The 20,917-nt window shown below is 40.4% G+C and overlaps 1 protein-coding gene and 1 non-coding gene across 11 annotated transcripts in view; both read right to left on the bottom strand.

Moving 5' to 3' along the window:
• Positions 1-20,917, bottom strand: part of TXLNG (taxilin gamma) — a 60,802-nt gene that overhangs the window by 17,919 nt on the left and 21,966 nt on the right. For all 10 annotated transcript variants that reach the window (XR_005018338.1, XM_036839902.1, XM_036839903.1 and 7 more), the window contains exons 2-4: positions 8,655-8,958; positions 6,013-6,104; positions 568-738 (exon numbers count right to left, since the gene is read on the bottom strand). Coding sequence is in view for 9 of the 10 variants with exons in the window: in XM_036839902.1 (XP_036695797.1) it covers positions 568-738; positions 6,013-6,104; positions 8,655-8,958 (567 nt within the window). In the remaining variant the exon portion in view is untranslated. The remainder of the gene's footprint in view (positions 1-567; positions 739-6,012; positions 6,105-8,654; positions 8,959-20,917) is intronic.
• TRNAE-UUC lies at positions 12,203-12,275 on the bottom strand. The gene has a single exon. It is a non-coding gene; the product is annotated as a tRNA-Glu (tRNA).

Genomic DNA, 20,917 nt, shown 5'->3' with positions numbered 1-20,917 from the left:
GGTCTAAACATCAATCTCATCTAGATTCCCCACGAGCAAGTATGAGCAAGTATGAGGTACGTTAAGAAGCACAAGGCCAAGCAAAATAGAACGGTGGCATCCCTGTCTCCAAGGAGAGACAAGGATTTAGTTCAAATAGGTACACAGTGACTATAAGTCAAGCTAAGTCAGTCCCTCCTGAAAAACAGAAAAAGGAACCAGACTTCCCTGGTGCTGCAGTGGTTAAGAATCCACCTGCCAGTGCAGGGAAGAGGGTTCGATCCCTGGTCCAGGAAGATTCCACATGCCGCAGAGCAATTAAGCCCGTGTGCCACAACTACTGAGCCTGAGCTCTAGGGCCCTTGAGCCACAACCACTGAGGCCATGAGCCACAACTACTGAAGCCCGCACGCCTAGAGCCCGTGCTCCGCAACAAGAGAAGCCCGTGCACTGCAACAAAGAGTAGCCCCTGCTCGCCGCAACTAGAGAAAGCCCGCGCACAGCAACAAAGACCCAACACAGCCAAAAATAAATTTTAAAAAATTAAAAAAAAAAAAAAGAAAGAAAAAAAAAAAGGAACCAACTCACCTTTAACGTCTTATTGTGACGCTGAAGTTCCCTGCAAAGAGACTCAAGTTTGCTTCTTGCCAAGATAGCCTTGCTGTGTTCACTCTGCAAATGAACTTTCTCTTTCACGATCTGGGCTTGCTTCTTCTGCAGAATCTTCATTTGCTTCTGAACGTTCCTGCTCTCCTCCAGCTAAAAGTAATAAGCACTTTACATTTAGGAAATACAGCGAAAACCTTTGAGTTATGGCTGGAAGAATTACAATAAGAGCTAAGGAATACATTTCCAAAAACCCACAGTATTGTAGTGCAATATTTTATTTAAACTGTTTCATGCCATGCTACCCTGCCAACCTTCTCTTTTCCCATTGTGATAGGAAAGTAAGCAAATGATTTAGGGTAGGAAAAAAACAATCTTAATCTCTTTATTTATTTATTAAAAACAAAAAAAAATGATGTTTTGGACAACTTTTTAGGAATCAACACCATAAAGTTTTACTTTCTTGAAAAACACGCTCAAGCTACTTTATTGAAACAATCCTCCAAATTAGAACTCAATAAGCAGCACTCAGTTCTTTGCAAGCGAGAGGGGGAGCACTGCAACTGTAGGTTTGGAGCAAATGCGTCTGTTTCAAGTTTACACCAACACTAACAGATAAGATGGCAGCCTTACTGACCTGTTAACTGGAGAAGGAAAGGATGCTGAGTCACTATTTCAAGAGCAAGAGCGACACCTTGTGGCCTCTCAAAACATACCACGCATCCTTACAGGCGAGATGCTTATAGCTATTAAAAACACCTTTACGGAAATTCCCCCCAGAAAATAATTTTGTTTTTGTAAAATACTCTCGTAAAGTAACCTTACTCAGGACCGTGGGCTGCAGGATCTGCACACACTATCAGTAACTCCACCGAGGGCTGGAACTGCCCCTGCCCTCCCCGGATTCAAGGTAACCACAACCCTGAATCCTGGGGTCACTATTCCTTTGCTCTCCTCCGTATTTTGTCATCCGTGTGTGGTCCTAAAAGAAATCGTTTTGATTTTAGTTGTTCTGACTTTATTGTGGCTACTGCAACTGAGAAACCAAAATTTAAAATTTTCTTTAATTTAAATGAACTCAAGGGACTTCCCTGGTGGTCCAGTGGTAAGGAATCCGCCTTACAGTGCAGGGGACACGGGTTCGATCCCTGGTCAGGGAACTAAGATCCCACATGCCACAGGGCAACTAAGCCCACGTGCCACAACTACAGAGCCCTCGCGCCCTGGAACCTGCGCGTCACAACTAAAGAAGAGAAAACCCGCATGCCACAACTAGAGAGAAGTCCCACACACTACAACGAAGAACCCGCGCGCCACAACGGAAGAGCCCGCGTGCTGCTAAGACCCAATGCAGCCAAAAATAAATAAGTAAATAATAAATAAGTCTTTAAAAATTAAAAAATAAAATAAATAAATAAATGAATTCAAGATTAAATGGCCACATGTGACTAGTGGCTACCATTCTGGACAGCACAGCTGAAGATTACACTGCTAGGACTCATTCAGATTGTTTGCATGTAGCTACAGAGCAGGGACCAGCAAACCTACTCTGTAAATGGCCAGAAAGGAAATATTTTAGGCTTTGCAGGCCACAACATGTCGGTTGTGTCGTCACTGTCTTTTAAACAACACTTAAGTAAAACCATTCTTAGCTTGTGGGCAGTACAAAAACAGGCCTTGGGGCTTCCCTGGTGGCGCAGTGGTTGAGAATCTGCCTGCCAATGCAGGGGACACGGGTTCGAGCCCTGGTCTGGGAAGATCCCACATGCCGCAGAGCAGCTGGGCCCGTGAGCCACAATTACTGAGCCTGCGCGTCTGGAGCCTGTGCTCCGCAACAAGAGAGGCCGCGACAGCACGAGGCCCGCGCACCGCGATGAAGAGTGGCCCCCGCTTGCCGCAACTGGAGAAAGCCCTCACACAGAAACGAAGACCCAACACAGCCATAAATAAATAAATAAATAAATAAAAATTTAAAAAAAAAAAAAAAGGGCATTAACTGACACCAATATCACACATAGAAGACATTTAAAAAAAAAAAAAATAGGCCTTGCTGGCTTTGGCCCTCAGGTTGTATGCTATTTCACTTTTTTAAAACTATGCAGGGACTTCCCTGGTGGTCCAGTGGTTAAGAATCTGCCTTCCAATGCAGGCAACGCGGGTTCGATCCCTGGTCGGGGAAATAAGATCCCACATGCTGCGGGGCAACTAAGCCTACGCGCCACAGCTAAAATGAGCCCGTGTGCCGCAACTAGAGCGCCCACGTGCCGCAACGAAAGATCCCACAGGCCACAACTAAGACTTGACGCAGCCAATAAATAAATAAATATTTTATAAAATAAAATAAAAACATGCAGCACACACCACAACACACTTTGTTGACCCAGTCTCTTGTCAATAGGCAACTGAGTTGTTTCCAGGTACTCACAACAATTCGCATATTCTCACACATGGGCTTCCTGGTATACACCATGCAAGAATTTAGCCTGAGTGCAAACCTAGAACTGGGGTTGTGGGGAAGTGATTTCTAAATGTTCTGTTGCACATGACAATGGCACACTGTTTTCCAGAGTGGCCGGCACATTTACTCTCCCACCAGCAATTTATAAGAAATCATGTAGATGCACTTCTCCAAAACTTCATACGATCACAATTCTTCATTTATGCCACTTACACTGGACATAAAAAAACATGTTGCTATGGTCTTGATTTGCATTTCCCTGATTATTCATAAGATCGAACATCCCTTGTATGTTTATGTACCTTTATGTTAAGATATCTTCGAATCTTGATGTTTCTCCACTTCTATGAAATGCCTCTTACACATCTGTTGCCCAGTTTTCCATTGGGTTAATTGTCCTTTTCGTATTCATTTGTAGGTGTTCCTTAGATAGTCCTCACATTGAATCTTATACTGGTTATTATTTGTTGGAAATATGTTCTCCCCAGTTTGTAATGTGTCTTCTCACTTTCTTTTAAAATGTCGTTTGATGAACAGAAAGTCTTAATTTCAATATAGCCAATTTCTGAAATCTTTTCTCTGGTAGTGCTTTTTGTGTCATAAGAAATCCTTCTCTTAATCCAAGTTTGGAAAAATATTAACCTATTAATATATTTAAATAAACCTAAATGAAATCTAAAATTTTCATTTAAGTCCTTAATCACTGTATATGGTGTTCAAGGATCTAAATTCATTTTTTTCCCCCATAAAGATATCCACTTTTTAAGCTCCGTTAATTTCTTAAGGATGGTATAATTCTCCCCTAAATGCAACTATAGATTCCATAAAATGCTCCTCAAAATCCCCAAGGGGTGTTTTCTTCCCATGGAACTAATAAGTTGAATCTAAAATTTTATAGCGAGTAGAGAGTCAAGAACAGCCAAGATACTTCTGATGAAGAGAAGATACACCTACCCAACCAGACAATCAAGATTTATTATTACACTATAATAATTTACACAAACTAAGCAATGGGAAAGAACAGCACCACTACGTACTTAAGGACCATGTTACAGGCCTAATGGGATCCACACTTAGCAAGTGAAATGTGACAATTTCATAAACCCACGTTATCTGGAGAACGTGGCAGCCACAAGATCTCCCCAGAGGACAATCCCCATCACAGAGCAGGCACCCCTCCAGCTGCTCTACAGGACTTTCCTGTCTGAGCCACAAGCACCAGTGATGTCAGACGATGCTGTCACCAAAAGGACAGAGGACAGTGATGGCAAAAGGGAAGTTTTCGGAATAATCCTCGGGAAAAGCCTACTCCCTTGATAGTCTCACTGCTACATAACCTACATGCTCTACCTTTTAAAAGAAATGAGTGTTGTTTCAAGAAACAAAGCTTTATAACATTTTCTGAAAACAGTACACGTTTAGTTCTTCATATGCTCAGCACAAGTCTAAATCAAAGAGAGGTTGCTCACTAAGCAAGTCTTCAACGTGTCACATCCTAAAATGAATGTAGCGATGATTACTGGTGCTTTAAAAGAATTAACCATACCCTCCCCTCCCCCCCGACACACAAAACAAATGCCACAAACAAAACACCCTAGACCCTTGCTGCTTAAAAAGTGTGATCCAAGGGCTAAGAGTATCATCATCAACCTCACCTGGGAACTTGTTAAAATGCAGACTCTCAGGCCCCAGACCCAGTGAATCACAATGTGCCTTTGAACAACAGAAGTCCCAGCATCTGCGTGAGTCTAAGAAGGACTGCTCTAAGCCACTATCTGCCCTTTCTTCTCCTAATCCACGTGTGACTGTCTGCTGTTGTCCCAACAACACTGGGTCAAGTAGCTAACCTGCTACACTGCTTTTTTTTCTTTTACTCTTTTCTCCAATTTTTTTCTTTTCCCTTTTTTGTTTTTGTCTTCTTTTTCTACCACTTCTCACATGATTCTCTTCATGTGGATGGAACCAATAGGGACTGTCTTCCACAGCCAATGGAAGTGTTCCTTTCCTGAAGCCAACAATCTGACCTTGTTGTGTTTTCTGCCATCTTTGCATTTGTGACTGTTCTAGGCCATTTTCATTGATGCCCGGGGTTTCCTGCTGCTCTGAACAGAAGGTGCCAGACTGCTGAACACCAGCTAAGCGGGGGTATTCATGGACCCCTTTGTAAACTGAAGGAAAATATAACTGTAATTGAGTAATAATTCATTATCAAAGCTGGTCACTGACAAAAAGTAGCATTTACGACATGGAATAACTGCTTTATCAACAGATGAAAATGCATAAACATTGTCCATGATAATTCACCTAAGTATTTCACAAAGGACATTAATTTAGCATATTAGAACCATTCATTCTAAAAGCTTCCCACAACCCTTATTTCAAAGGGTTCAATGGCTTCCCCATTCTTCAACTTAAAGAGGACAGCAGTGTTTCCATATTGAGACTGCTTTCATAATTTGACAAAGAGAATTAATGCTACTTGAAATAACTCAGGCACAGAACAAATGAGGTTAATTTCTTTGGAAGATGGAAAAAGGAATGCCTGGCACATAGTAGATACTAAATAAATACTTCCTGAGACACAGTATTGTTTTAGCAGACTATTTCACCTAACTCACAATTTCAGTCACAATGGTTAGAGCCTTTATCTCTAGAATTCCCTTGGGAAAAGTTAACTACAGGAACCACTACACTCCAACTGACTGGCATTTAAAGCACCACAACACAAGACTGAGTTTTAGAAAATCTATGCTGTATCTTTAGCATTATAATGCTCTATATATGTAACACCTTACAAAATGAAGTCATACAAGCAACAAAAAGCCCCAAGAAATCAGATTCTCCTCTTCAATTCTGGAGTAAAGTATAATTTTACATTTAAAGCTACATCATATTTTAAAAAGCTTATCAAGCACATACACATTTTGCTATACTTTATATGGACCTCACTCCCTTGATTTAATACTCACAAGATCGGCATATTTCTTACAGAGAGCTGCCAGCTTTTCTTCTGGAGTTGAAAGGGTGTTTAGGGCTTGCATCAATAATAAGACTTCTTTTCCTGATGATTAACAAGATAAGAAATAAGTCCCAGAAGAAGAATGAGATCAACCTGTAAACTCTAAATAACACTTCCTATGTTCTGACATCCAGAGTAAAATAATTTATGCCTATAACTAGAAATAAGAGATTTACTAGCTAAATTAAGAAAGCTATTTTTAAAATCTGGATCAGCAGGCACCCGTTCCTCCCCATCTCCACCCCAAATTTCTTCACTCACTAACACTGCGAGCTATTTGTGAAAAGAACTCTTGCTGAAGGCTTAAAAATTTCCTTGCTTAACCACTGATATCCAAGTTAAGAAAAAGGGCAAGTTACAAAGGGCAGAATATTTTTATATGCTTCCTCCTAACCAAGTACAAATATAGAAGGAAGTTCAAAGGCAATTTCGGGTGGTACTCTCTGCCTATCTAAGACGCTCATTATCACTGGTGACACAGATCTTTTCCTTTGAGCAATTTAAATAACTTCTGATGACTTAGTAAGCATATTCTGTGTGTTAGCCAAATTTAGTGTAAAAAAAAAAAGAAGAAGAAGGATGTCAAGATGGGACTTCCTTTGGGAAAAAGAGCTGAACAGTATTTTAAGGACTCTGGCAGGGAGAAGCAGGTGACTGAGACAGGATGGAACAAATGGTGTTTTAAAATAAGTGATAAGTTTTGTTTCTTCAGCTGGGTGGTAGGTACCATTTTTATTTTTTAAACATTCACTCTTCATGAAGGGTATTTCATTAAAAATACATATGTGATGGCAATTTCCTGGTGGTCCAGTGGTTAAGACGCCGTGCTTCCACTGCAGGGGGCACGGGTTCAATCCCTGGTTAGGGAACTAAGATCCCGCATGCTGTGCAGCATGGCGGAAAAAAAAAAAAAAAGTGAAAATGACTTTGACTTTGGTATACGGTGTACAGATTGCTACGAGGAAAACAAGCAGGCTAACTTCAAAACAGAATCCTTTTCCATCCACAGAAAATTTTAGCAACAAATCCTCTCTCGTTTGGCCCAAGACCAATAAGAATTTTAAAAGAGATGACAAAATATGATTATTGAATATGATTAGAAATAACAGTAAGGTAACTTGCAATTTTTATGAAGATTTTTAAACTCACACTCTACCTGGTTTTTTTCTGAGATACAACTCACATACCATAAAATTCACCCTTTTAAAGTGTACAGTTGAGTATAATCACTAAGTCGTACAACTATCACCACTGTCTAATTTCAGAAACCCCACGTCCATGAGCGGCCACTCCCCAGGCTCCCTCCTCCAGGTCCCTGGCAGCCACTACTCTACTTCCTGTTTCCATGGATTTGCCAATTCTAGACATTTCATATTAAGTGGAATCATTTAATTTGTGGCCTTTTGTGTCTGGTTTCTTTCACTTAGCATAATAGTTTCAAGGTTCACCCACAATGTATCAAGACTTCATTCCTTTCTACCACTGAATAATATTCCATGTACAGACAGACCACATTTTGTTTATCCACTCATCAGCTGATGGGTAACTGTGTTGTTTGGACTTTTCAGCTATCATGAATAATGCCACCTCGAGCACTCCTTCACACGTTTTTGTGTGGACACGTTTTCAACCCTCTTGGGAATATAACTAGATGTAGAACTGCACGGTCGCATGGTAACATTATGTGTAACTTTTTAAGACTCCTTCTGCTTTTACACATTTAACTGGGGCTTCTAATATTGAAGAAATTTGTCTTGTTCGTAAGGAATTAAAAATTTATAGAAATATGAAAAATAGTTGTAAGTTTGCCAAGTTAACAGAAAATGGGTATAATACGAAGGATCACTCCAACTCAGCATATAGAAAACCAAACAAATTTAAACACTGTTAATCTCAGGTAGAATAAGTATAAAAAACTTAGGGGCAACCAGTAAGCTTAAAATAAAAGGGGAATTCAGATTTCCTAATGAGATTTACCGTACCACATTCTTTGTCCTGAATCTCAAACACAGCAGAAGAAAGAAAACATACCCTTGAAAACCAGTCTTAACCCACTTCTTGAACTTCACCTAACGTTATATCGTCTCTAAAGTTTTGTGACTAGGTTTAAAATAAAATGACCAAATAAACATACAGTTTTCACAGTAAATTTTGGTCAGACTACATTAAAGATGCAAACAAGGCAAGTCAAATACTACTTCTGTCTGGGACTTCCCTGGTGGTCCAGTAGTTAGGACTCGGCGCTTTCACTGCCAAGGGCGCGGGTTCAACCCCTGGTCAGGGAACTAAGATCCTGCAAGGCTCGTGGTGAAGCTGGTGGTGGGGACTACTCTTGTCAAATTGGCCCCAGATTTTTTTCACGAAAGCCCATTCTTGACTACTGAGAGAGAAGTAACCTCCTCCTCTGCTGTCTCGGGCCCCCGGCACGTCACTGCAGCAGACAGGCCGCCTGCCCCACTGAAGACAACAGATGGGTCAGCTGAGCAACATCGCCCCCCGACGCTGGCCATGTTCATCACCACCTGTGCTGCGGACAATACAAGTCAAAGGAGCAACGTGTGAAACATGCAACCCCCAAGCTGAGGTTGTTACCTAAGGTTTTGTCTTTGTTCCTGTCGCACTCTGAATCTTGCTGACCATCAGGGGGATCTGTTCGAGCCTCTCGCCCAGGAATTTCCTCCCTTGACTCTTGTGTGCAGTACGCTGGGCTCACCAAACTCCTGCCCTTCGTAATAAAGTCACTGTGTGCATCCTCTTCCAAGGAATGCTTGTTACTTGTGCCACCACAGTGTGAGCCTTGATGCTGAAGAATATCATTGGACTGAGAGTTATGCAACATATCCGTTTTCACCCCTAGCCCGCACATTCCAGCTTCTTCCATTGTGCCAATCACAAACTAGAGGGAAGGGGAGAGGAGAAAAAAAGATGGGAAGGGGGGTTAAATTAAATGTAATCAATGTTTACAATCCATCACACACCACAGGTTGACAGCTTTTTTCTTTCTTAGTCATTTGTAAAACCGACGTAAATACGGTAGTTTCTAAGTTTCACTGAGAGGTGACCTCACTGTAAATAAGAAAATTAAAGTTAAGATGGCCAAAAAACAAATGAAAAGATGCTTAATATCACTAATTATTAGAGAAATGCAAATCAAAACTACAATGAGGTATTACCTCACACCAGTCAGAATGGCCATCATCAAAAAATCTACAAACAATAAATGCTGGAGAGGGTGTGGAGAAAAGGGAACCCTCTTGCACTGTTGGTGGGAATGTAAATTGATACAGCCACTATGGAGAATAGTATGGAGGTCACTTAAAAAACTAAAAATAGAACTACCATACGACCCAGCAATCCCACTACTGGGCATATACCCTGAGAAAACCATAATTCAAAAAGATACATGCACTGCAGCACTATTGACAATAGCCAGGACATGGAAGCAACCTAAATGCCCATCAACGGAGGAACGGATAAAAGAAGATGTGGTACATATATACAATGGAATACTACTCGGCCATAAAAAAGAATGAAATGCCATTTGCAGCAACATGGATGGACCAAGAGATTATCATACTGAGTAAAGTAAGTCAGAAAGAGAAAGACAAATATCATATGATATCATTTATATGTAGAATCTAAAAAAATGGTACAAATGAACTTATTTACAAAACAGAAATAGACTCACAGATGTAGAAAACTTACGGTTACCATGGGGGAAGGGGGGGGAGGGATAAACTGGGAGGTTGGGATTGACAGATACACACTACTATATATAAAAGTAGATAACTAATAAGGACCTGCTGTATAGCACAGGGAACTTTACTCAATACTCTGTAATGGCCTATATGGGAAAAGAATCTAAAAAACAGTGGATATACATATATGTGTAACTGATTCACTTTCCTGTACACCTGAAACTAACACAACATTGTAAATCAACTATACTCCAATAAAAATAAAAATTAAAAAAAGAAAATTAAAGTTAAAACAAATCACAGAACTCAGTGGTACCAAAGGAAGCAAGAAATGCCATTTATTTGTACATCTAAACTTATTTCAAAAAAAAAAGTATCAAGTTGTGTTAGTGCCCTAGCCAATAAAAAATAAACTTATTTCCTTATAAAAATTCACCACTTGAGATAATTAGCATCTTAAAAGACATGAAATTATCCCAAGTTAACGAATGTTAATTATTCTGCTCTTAGCCTCTAGGACACAGTACAGCAGAGATGGCTCACTGGCTGTCCAGCAGAAACCCAGGCTCCTCCACAATCCTGTGGAGCCGGGACTGGTGGCCAAGCGCTCAGAACTGCCGACGCTTCCCAGCCCCTTTCATCTGGCCGGGACTCCCATGCAAAGCTCCCACCAATAAAATGTGAGCCCAAGGGATGACTTTTCCTTCTGCAACAAAACTTTTCTTAGAAGCACACGTTCTTTCTCCCCCATCTCTTTCCCACTCTGGCTGGACGCAGAGGTCTCCAAGACCCCAAGAGATGGCAGAGCCACAGGATGAAAGCAGCCTGCACCCCTGAAGCTCACATATCTATACAAGGAAAGCCATCCGTCTTACTAAGAACACCCACACTGGACTATCAGATGAGAAAGAGAATACCTTTCTCTCTTATAAAGCCACAGACATTGTGAGAATTAGGTTTTAAACAGCTACCCCTGCCCTAACAAATACAGACAGCAGGCATGGGAGAGACGGCTTCATTCTAGTATTTTATTCTCCATCAGTACTTTAAACTTCCCCTGTCTTCTATCATACTGTTAACCCATTTACTTATGGGGGGGGTGTTTTTCCCCTGGTTGACACTACTTGGTCATATGATGGGGCACAAATTTAAATTCTGTATATTTCCTCTCTGCATGAAAGAGGGCCTCTTCCTTTTTTGAATAACATAACTGATGGGGAGGTGGCTAATACCTATCTCTTATCACAAGTGGACAAAAGCTACTCTACAAAGTTAATAGGAAAACAGAGATTTATTTTTTCAAGTTACAATAGTATCCAGCTGAAGAAATGAATATAATTTAAAGTATCAAAGTAGCAGGGGATGGAGAGGTTAAGGGAACTAAATCCTCATCTTTTATAGTCCAACGTTGATAAATCAAGTACTGTGCTTTTGCAAGAACAAACTGGTGCAGCCACTTTTAAAATCTCTTTCACAATATGGCTACCTTCCAATCCAGTTAATTCTACCCCTAGGATTTTACCCTAGTATGTACAGATGTGCAGCCAAAGGCCAAGAATGTTTAAAACCACACTATTTGTAATTGCCCCCGAATGAAATCAACCCAAATTTCTATCAACAGAAGACTGGATGCATTGTAGTGTGTTCATACGATCCAGCAGTGAGAACGAAGTACTGCTAGATGCAGCAACAGGGATGAGTCTCATAGAATTTTGTGAGGAAGGTGCCAGAAGAAAACATACTACAGGAAACCATTTACATATAAAGTTCAGAAACAGGCAAAACTAATCAATGGTGCTAGAAATCAAGAGTGTGTTTACCGCTGGGGGTAGGGCCTTCTGGGGTGCTCGGTAATAGTCTGTTTCTTGATCTAGGTGGGGTAACGTAGATGTTCACTTTGTGAAAATTCATTAAGCCTAAACCTTTATGATTTGTATACTTTTCTGAATGTGTGTTTTACTTCAATAAGGTTTATTTTAGAAGTTGCAATTTATATATTATTCAAGCATTATGAAGAACCAAAACAGAAATATTTTCCTCTGGGGAGAGAGATTAGAGATGCATTGCTTTTCTGATACTACTTTTTAAAAAATGTGCCTGTAATACTTTTTCTTAAAAAAATTAATGCATTAAGGGGAAATGCGTTGTTTAGAGTTATGGTTTGATGCTACACTCAAATTCTTTCCAAAAAATTTAAAAATTCTCTTCCATACGTAATGCAGTCCATAAAGCAGTATTTCTCAAATGTAATCCAGAGATATTAGGTCTACAAAAAAATTACCAAGGATTTAGGAAGTGTCTTTTGTTAAATTTCATTACTGCAGAAACTTCCTAAAGTCCTTGATAGGCCCAAATAACATACAGAAGTATTACTATCAAACCAAATGCAAAGTGATCTTTTTTTTTTTTTTTGGCTGCACCATGCGGCTTACAGAATCTTAGTTCCCCGACCAGGGATTGAACCCGGGCCCTCGGCAGTGAAAGTGCAGAGTCCTAACCACTGGACCACCAGGGAATTCCTGCCAAGTGATCATTTTAATGCTACATTATACACAGAACTACTAGTTCCACCTCTATTTTATACCAAATATTAAACTGTCATATACTAGTTGGGCAGATGGATAATGTTAACAGAGACTCTTTATGCAAAAGCAATACTGAGAAGAAGAAAAAAAAAAAACAACCCAGTGCTATTAATACCATCTTCCCCAACTTTTTAAAAACTAATGAATTAATTAATTTTTATTTTTGACTGCGTTGGGTCTTTGTTGCTGCGCATGGGCTTTCTCTAGTTGTGGCGAGCGGGGGCTACTCTTCGTTGCGGTGCACGGGCTTCTCATTGAGGTGACTTCTCTTGTTGCGAAGCACGGGCTCTAGGCGCGCGGGCTTCAGTAGTCGTGGCTCGCGGGCTCTAGAGCGCAGGCTCAGTAGTTGTGGCGCACGGGCTTAGATGCTCTGCAGCATGTGGGATCTTCCCGGACCAGGGCTCGAACCCACATCCCCTGCATTGGCAGGCGGATTCTTAACCACTGCGCCACCAGGGAAGTCCCCCCAATTTTTAAAAAATAATTTTTAAACTGATTCCCTGAAAACCATTAGCCCAATATTAAGAATAAGGCTACAAAACCACAATGCTGGCTTTAAACATTGATGAAAGTCTGTTAAAAGATAATTAAAATGGAAGATTGCTTATCTCTAACACAGAATTTCTCAGAAGCATAATGATAATAAAACTCACATAATACCAGAAAACATGGTGTCAAACAATATCAAAAATATAACGAGCAAGCAATTTGTTGCAAGAAGCGGGAGCATAAATAATTTTCACCAAGGAAAACCCAAGGCTTCTCCTAAGATCAATTTTATTGAGAAGCCTACCTGAGGATTGAAATTGGTTATTTCTAGTTTCCCAGTTCAATTAGTGATTTTTCGTAACACCTTTATTGAGATATAATTCACATACCATTCAATTCACTGGTTTTTAGTGTATTCGCAAAGTTGTGCAACTATCACCACAATCTATTTTAGGATACTTTGGTCACCTCAAAATGAAACTCAGTACCCTTTTCAGCTATAAACCCCTAATCCGCCCAAAACTCCCAGCCCTAGGCAATTAATGTGCTTTCTGTCTCTATAGATATGGTTATTCTGAACATTTCATATAAATGGAATCATACAATATGTGACCTTTTGTGTCTGGCTTCTTTCACACAGCATAATGATTTCAAGGTTCCTCCACATGGTAGCATGTATCAGTACTTAATTTCTTTTTATTACCAAATAATATTCCACTGTATGGATAGACCATATTTTGTTTATCCATTCATCAGTGGATGGACATTTAGATTATTTTCAACTTTGGCTATTATAAATAATTTTGCTATGAACATTAATGTACAAATCTTCGTGGGGACATCTGTTTACACTTCTCCAGGGTATATACCTAGGAGTGGAACTGTTGGGTCATATGGTCACTTTATGTATAACTCTTTGAGAACCTGCCACACTTTTTCTAAGCGATTGCACCATTTTACATTCCCACCAGCAGTGGGTGAGGGTTCCAATTTCTCCACATCTTCATCAACACTTGTTATTGTCTGTCCTTTTCATTATAGCCATCATAGTTGGTGTGAAAGTATCAAACCTAATGACCAGTGATGCTGAGAACCTTTTCATGTGCTTATTGACCATTTGTATACCTCCTCTGGAGAAATGTTTATCCAGATCCTTTGCCCATTTTTAAATTTGGGTTATTTGTTATTTTATTATTGAGTTTTTTTTTTTTTTTTTTAAGGCCTAAAATTCCCTCCTTACACCTTTGTCAATTACCCTTTAATTTAGCAGGGCCGAGTTTCTAATTCTTTTTTTTTTTTTTTTAATAGCTACTTTATTTATTTATTTATTCATTTTTCGCTGTGTTGGGTCTTCGGTTCGTGCGAGGGCCTTCTCTAGCTACGGCAAGCGGGGGCCACTCTTCATCGCGGTGCGGGGACCGCTCTTCATCGCGGTGCGCGGGCCCCTCACTATCGCGGCCCCTCCCGCCGCGGGGCACAGGCTCCAGACGCGCAGGCTCAGCAGCCGTGGCCCACGGGCCCAGCCGCTCCGCGGCACGTGGGATCCTCCCAGACCAGGGCTCGAACCCGCGTCCCCCGCATTAGCAGGCAGACTCCCAACCACTGCGCCACCAGGGAAGCCCTATTATTGAGTTTTAAGAGTTCTTTACAGACACTAGATACAAGTCCTTTATCAGAGGTATGATTTGCAAATATTTTCTATTACTGTCCTTCATTCTCCCAATTTTGGAGAAAACTCACAGTATATTTATTCACCTATTTCAAAATGCCATAGGAGATTTAACTTCAAGTTATGCTGGCTTTCAGATTAAAGGCATATAGGTCAATTACAACTACCAGAGACAGAAAAAAGACAACTTAGAAAGGCCAAAATGTTCACCTAACTCAAAATAATAGCTGGTGGCAGGCTTCCCTGGTGGCACAGTGGTTAAGAATCCGCCTGCCAATGCAGGGGACTCGGATTCGAGCCCTAGTCCGGGAAGATCCCACATGCCGTGGAGCAACGAAGCCCATGCGCCACAACTACTGAGCCTGCGCTCTAGAGCCTGTGAGCCACAACTACTGTACCTGTGTACCACAACTACTGAAGCCCACGTGCCTAGAGCCCATGCTCCGCAACAAGAGAAGCCACCACAATGAGAAGCCCGCGCACCGCAATGAAGAGTAGCCCCCGCTCGCCGCAACTAGAGAAAGCCCGCGCACAGCAATGAAGACCCAATGCAGCCAAAAATGAATAAATAAAATAAATTTAAAAATAGCCGGTGGCACTGAGCATAAATAAGGATGTTAAATTAATCTGTATAGTACACAACCATCATATCTAACGTTATCCTTCTAATTTTATTTCATCATTCTCTATCTTCAGCTAACACTACTTCTTTTTTGTCTTTCCAGACACTCCTTTCTCCTCGAAATTCCTGCCACATATATTACATTATCACTTATTTGGTATGTACATCCTCCTAGATAGTGACAGCTTATGCATAAAAGATGCTCAAGTGCCAACTGAGTGGAAAACAAGAGGGGCCAAAATGGCTGCTTAAAACAAGCCATGGGAAGTATCTATTGAGAAAAACACCACTATTATTATATCATTAGAAGCAGGACAGTATTACATTTCCCTTCTCTCCTGTTCAGTTAAGTTTGATTTATTCTTCACATTTGCTAATGAAAGACTTACTCTGGCTCTACAAAATCTTTTTGTTTATGAATAAGCCCAGTTACAGCTGGGCTTGATTCCAACCCTAGTCTACAAATACTCTTGATATAGTAGGCCCCAATTTTCCCCACTTGAGGTTCCGCACTGGACCATTTGATATGAAGCAAATTCTTAGGGCCAACAACTTTATTTAAATTGTAAATGATTTCCCAGCCTTCAACTCCTTAAGTAGAGAATTCTCTATCATATGGCCAATAAAACTTCCTACTCTGCCCTCTGTGACACCCATTCTGGATGCCTTTGCTTGGGTACACTCTCTTGGATAAACAGCAGCAACAGCTAACACTTATACAGCGAATACTACAGCCAGGCACTACTGTAAGCACTTTCCTATACTCACTAATTTAATCCTCACAATAATGTCAAGAGACAGTTACCATTATTATCTCTATTTTACATATGAGCAAACGGTGGTGTGGTAAAGTTAAGTACCTAGCTGAAGGTCACAACCAGTAAATTGCAGGGCAAAGATCTTAACCCTGGCCAACTAATTTCCGAGCCCACTCTCTTAACCACAACGATGTACTGCTTCATGACTCACCTTTGTCCACTGTACAAACACCCTTGTCCTGACCGGGCCGTCTTACAGAAGTCTATTTGATAATGGGGAGAGATGCTCCCAAAGTATTATATATAGAAAGAAATTACACAATAGTATGCACCATGTATTATGTATATATACACAGACACACAGAAAGTATTGGGAGGAAATACATCTAGAAACAGATGAATCTGGGAATTCCCTGGCGGCTCAATGGTTAGGACTCTGCGCTTTCACTGCCTGGGTTCAATCTATGGTCGGGGAACCAAGATCCTACAAGCCACGTGGCCAAAAAAAAAAAAAAAAGTTCAAAAACTTTCACTTATGCTCCTTCAAATATTGTTGAAGCTAAAGAACCATCTTTCTTTGGCTTATTTTGTTTAAACAAGCCTAAATGTTTTTAGTGATGGTTGTTCTTTTACTAAGACTGGTCTAAAGAAAAAAAACAAAAAAGCCAACAACCACATCCACTTCCAAATTATTTCAACTACCATCTGCTTAAACCAGCTTGAATGCCTTTGACCAGTGCCAGGCACATGCTGAGCGCAGACACTCCCTGTGGAGGGCTGGGCGGCCACAGGAGGGGCAGGGGGAAAAGCTGTGTACACAGATGCATTTCCCCATCCCCGGCAGAGGTCCTGAGCTCGCCTATGGTTCCCAAAGAGTCTCGAGAAACTTATCAAGTAGGTAAAGGTAAACCTTCAGAACCTACAAGCCCCATTACCCCATTTAACCTTCTCCACACCACTGAGAGGTGGGTCTTAGGAAAATGAGACTCAGTGACGTGAAGTAACTTGCCCAAGATCATATTCAAGTCAGCAAAATGGGCCAGTAAAACTCAAAACCAGGTCTGTCAAATTCAAGAGCCTATGTTCTCTCCATTACACCACTCCTTTCCCTTCACACATCGGCCTTGGAAAATGGAAGTTCAAAGTCAAACAAAGAAATCTGAGACATTAAATGTCTAAAAATACATACCATGCTAGATATACCAGCATGAATTTAGGAAAACATTGGGAAAGAGCTGGAGAGTTTTTAGCAGTAATTAACTCTGGGATTTAGGGAGGCGAGACAACACTAACTTGGGAGTAGAGACATCTTTAAATAACTTTAAGTGATTATATTTAAGACATTGAAGCTTTTTTTCAAAAAAAACTTTTTGTGTCTCAGGATTAAACTAAATTATCTCTAAAAATCCCTTCAACCCTATGTTTCTAATAACTTCCTCTAAGAGTCATCAACTACGAAGCAAGAACGTGAAGACACAGAGCGCACGCCTGCCTGGCCTCAGACACCAGGCGCTTCCCGCTCTCAGCATGGCCACGACCAGCCTTATTTGGTTTTGAAAATATGAACCTCTTTTGTAAACGTTTCCAGTATTTTGAGGGGCTTTTACATTTCCAAATACAAATTTTACAAACAAACCTACCCATATAACTTACATTTTCATATGCGTTTTTATTTGTTATTTTTTAAAATAGGTGGTTGGGGTTGGTAGGTTCGTGGGCTTTTTAAATTAGAAAAGTGGCAGAAGATCTAAATAGACATTTCTCCAAAGACCCAAAAGGCACATGAAAAGATACTCAACATCGCTAATTATTAGAGAAACGCAAATCAAAACTACAATGAGGTATTACCTCACACCAGTCAGAATGGCCATCATCAAAAAGTCTACAAACAATAAATGCTGGAGAGGGTGTGGAGAAAAGGGAACCCTCTTGCACCCTTGGTGGGAATGTAAGTTGGTACAGCCACTGTGGAGAACAGTATGGAGGTTGCTTAAAAAACTAAAAATAGAACTATCGTATGACCCAGCAATCCCACTACTGGGCATATACCCTGAGAAAACCATAATTTGAAAAGATACATGCACCCCAATGTTCATTGCAGCACTATTTACAATAGCCAAGACACAGAAGCAACCTAAATGTCCATCGACAGATGAATGGATAAAGATGTGATACACACACACACACACACACACACAATGATATACTACTCAGCCATAAAAAAAGAATGAAATAATGCCATTGGCAGCAACACAGATGGACCTAGAGATTATCACATTAAGTGAAGTCAGAGAAAGACAAATATCATATGATATCACTTATATGTGGAATCTAAAAAGATGATACAAATGAACCTATCTACAACACAGAAACAGACTCACAGACATAGAAAACAAACTTATAGTTACCAAAGGGGAAAGAGGGGGGAGAGGGATAAATTAGGAACTTGGGAGTAACATATACACCCCACTATATATAAAATAGAAAAAAGGACCTACTCTGTATAGCACAGGGACCTACACTCAGTATTTTGTAATAACCTACACGGGAAAAGAATCTGAAGAAGAATATATATTTGTATAACAATCACTTTTTTTTTTTGGCTGCGTTGGGTCTTTGTTGCTGCGTGTGGGCTTTCTCTAGTTGCGGCAAGTGGAGGCTACTCTTCGTTGCAGTGCACGGGCTTCTCATTGCAGTGGCTTCTCTTTTGTTGCGGAGCACGGGCTCTAGATGCACGGGCTTCAGTAGTTGTGGCGCCTGGGCTCAGTAGTTGCGGCACGCAGGCTCTAGAGCGCAGGCTCAGTAGTTGTGGCGCACGGGATTAGTTGCACCGCGGCATGTGGGATCTTCCCGGACCAGGGATCGAACCCGTGTCCCCTGCACTGGCAGGTGGATTCTCAACCACTGCGCCACCAGGGAAGTCCCTAAAGATTTTTAAAATGGTGTCATTTCAAACTGGTAAAGGAAATAAACGATTTGAGATATCTCCCAAGTCATATGGGGGGAAAAAGTGATAACCCATCTCACCCCTCCAGATATATCAAGATTGAAACGTGAAAAATGAAAACCACAAAGAACTAGAAGTTCTAAGTGAAACTTTGCCCTTTCTAAGGAAATCAAAGAACTCAGAAGCTATTCTATTTTTTTAAAAAAAGGAAAATCAATTTACTAAATATTAATTGAAAACTTCAGACTAGCCAAAAGACCACGTTCATAAGGGCTTCAAATGGGTCAGAGACCCAACTTTCAAGGATTTCTGAACAAGGAGATCACAGTTAAAGAACTAAAAATGCCCAACATACAAAAACATGTTCAAACTGGACTTCCCTGATGGTCCAGAGGCTAAGACTCCACGCTCCCAATGCAGGGGGCACAGGTTCCATCCCTGGTTGGGGAACTAAGATCCCGCATGCTGCACAATGCAGCCAAAAAAAAAAAAAAGTTCGACCTCATTCATAATTAAAGAAGTACAAATAAAAATGCAAATCAAAGCAATACTGACCAGATTTTTAAAAACAATTTTTTAAAAAAACAAAACAAACCTTCACGTGGGCAAACAGGTCCCCCAGTACAGTCCTGAGACGCCTACATTGGTAGCATATTGGTTTTGCAGAGGTATTTAGCAGTATCTCTCAACATCTGAATGCACATTCACTTTCACCAGTGAGTCCACCATAGTTTATTCCACAGATATTCTCACTCAAGGGCAAAGGCTATTCAGCACACCACCGCTTGTTACTACACACAGAACCAGAACGTCTACTGATAGTGAATTGATTAAAGGGACTTCCCTGGTGGTCCAGTGGTTAAGACTCTGCGCTTCCTCTGCAGGGGGTGCGGGTTCAATTCCTGGTCAGAGAACTAAGATCCCACATGCCACGCAGTGTGGCCAAAAAATTAAAATAAAAAAAAAGTTTAAATAAAATTTAAAAAAGAACTGGTTAAATAAAGAATGGTCATCCGCACAAGTTAAAGGAGGCAGCTATTCAAAAGAGTAAGGTAGAGCCATGTCAATATGAACAGATCTCCAAGATATAATTAAGTAAGGAAAAAGAAACATTTGACCCTGGATGAACATGTTAGTATAAACAAAAATGTATTCATACAGAAGCCAGTAAATAGAGAAAACTTTTCTATAAAGATATCCCCCAAACTGTTCACCATGACCAGTATTATAAGAAGCAGTATTATATTTTTTCACTATTCCACCACACCCCAGCCTCAGAGTCTGAAGAGTTGCAGGAGTTTCTTTTGAGTCATTTCATGTCATCTTCTCCCTTCACCCTGCTCAACAGACCTCTGGGTCTGTCCCCCCAGATCTTTACACTACACCTTCTACTAGATTATAGTAGTAACACGACCTACTAAGCATGAATTTCTGTAACCGTTCTGATATATCTCCTTCTTAAAACAATTCTGAAAATTGAAATATCTCATTTAAACTTGGCCTCAATCTATAACTACGGCTAGGACATCTACCAAATCATTTTACCAGTTTAAAAGAAAAAACAGGTTCAATCGTGGATAGTTAACTCTTCCCAAGTAGAATCAGACAGTCAACAGCTAAGCCTATGTATGGAATACACAAAAGAGGGTTAACATACTGTATATAAGGCTAAGTTCTGACTGAAGGGAGAAAGGAAAAAGACCTAACATTTACTAATTGCTATGTGGTAGACATTTAAAATACTTTATTTAGTTTAGCCTTACAATTCTAAGACAGTGAGAATATTACTTCATTATACAGATAAACTAGGGAACAAAGTAGGAAGTGAGTGAGGGAAAAAAAGCCATGATTTGAGATCTACATGTACTGAGACTGGTATGAAGGTAGTGTTTCTATGAGGAATGTCCTAAAGAATCACATCTAAAGTTAAGAAACGTGAAGACTACCCAAATGCCCACTGATGGATGAATTGATAAATAAAATATGGTAAAGGCACACCTGGTTTTATTGTGCTTCACAGATATTGCGTTTTTTACAAATTGAAGGTTTGTGGCAACTCTGCACGGTCAGATGATGATTAGCACTTT

The sequence above is a fragment of the Balaenoptera musculus genome, chromosome X (assembly GCF_009873245.2).
Source record: "Balaenoptera musculus isolate JJ_BM4_2016_0621 chromosome X, mBalMus1.pri.v3, whole genome shotgun sequence".
NCBI lineage: Eukaryota > Metazoa > Chordata > Mammalia > Artiodactyla > Balaenopteridae > Balaenoptera > Balaenoptera musculus.
This window is presented reverse-complemented; position numbering and strand designations above follow the sequence as displayed.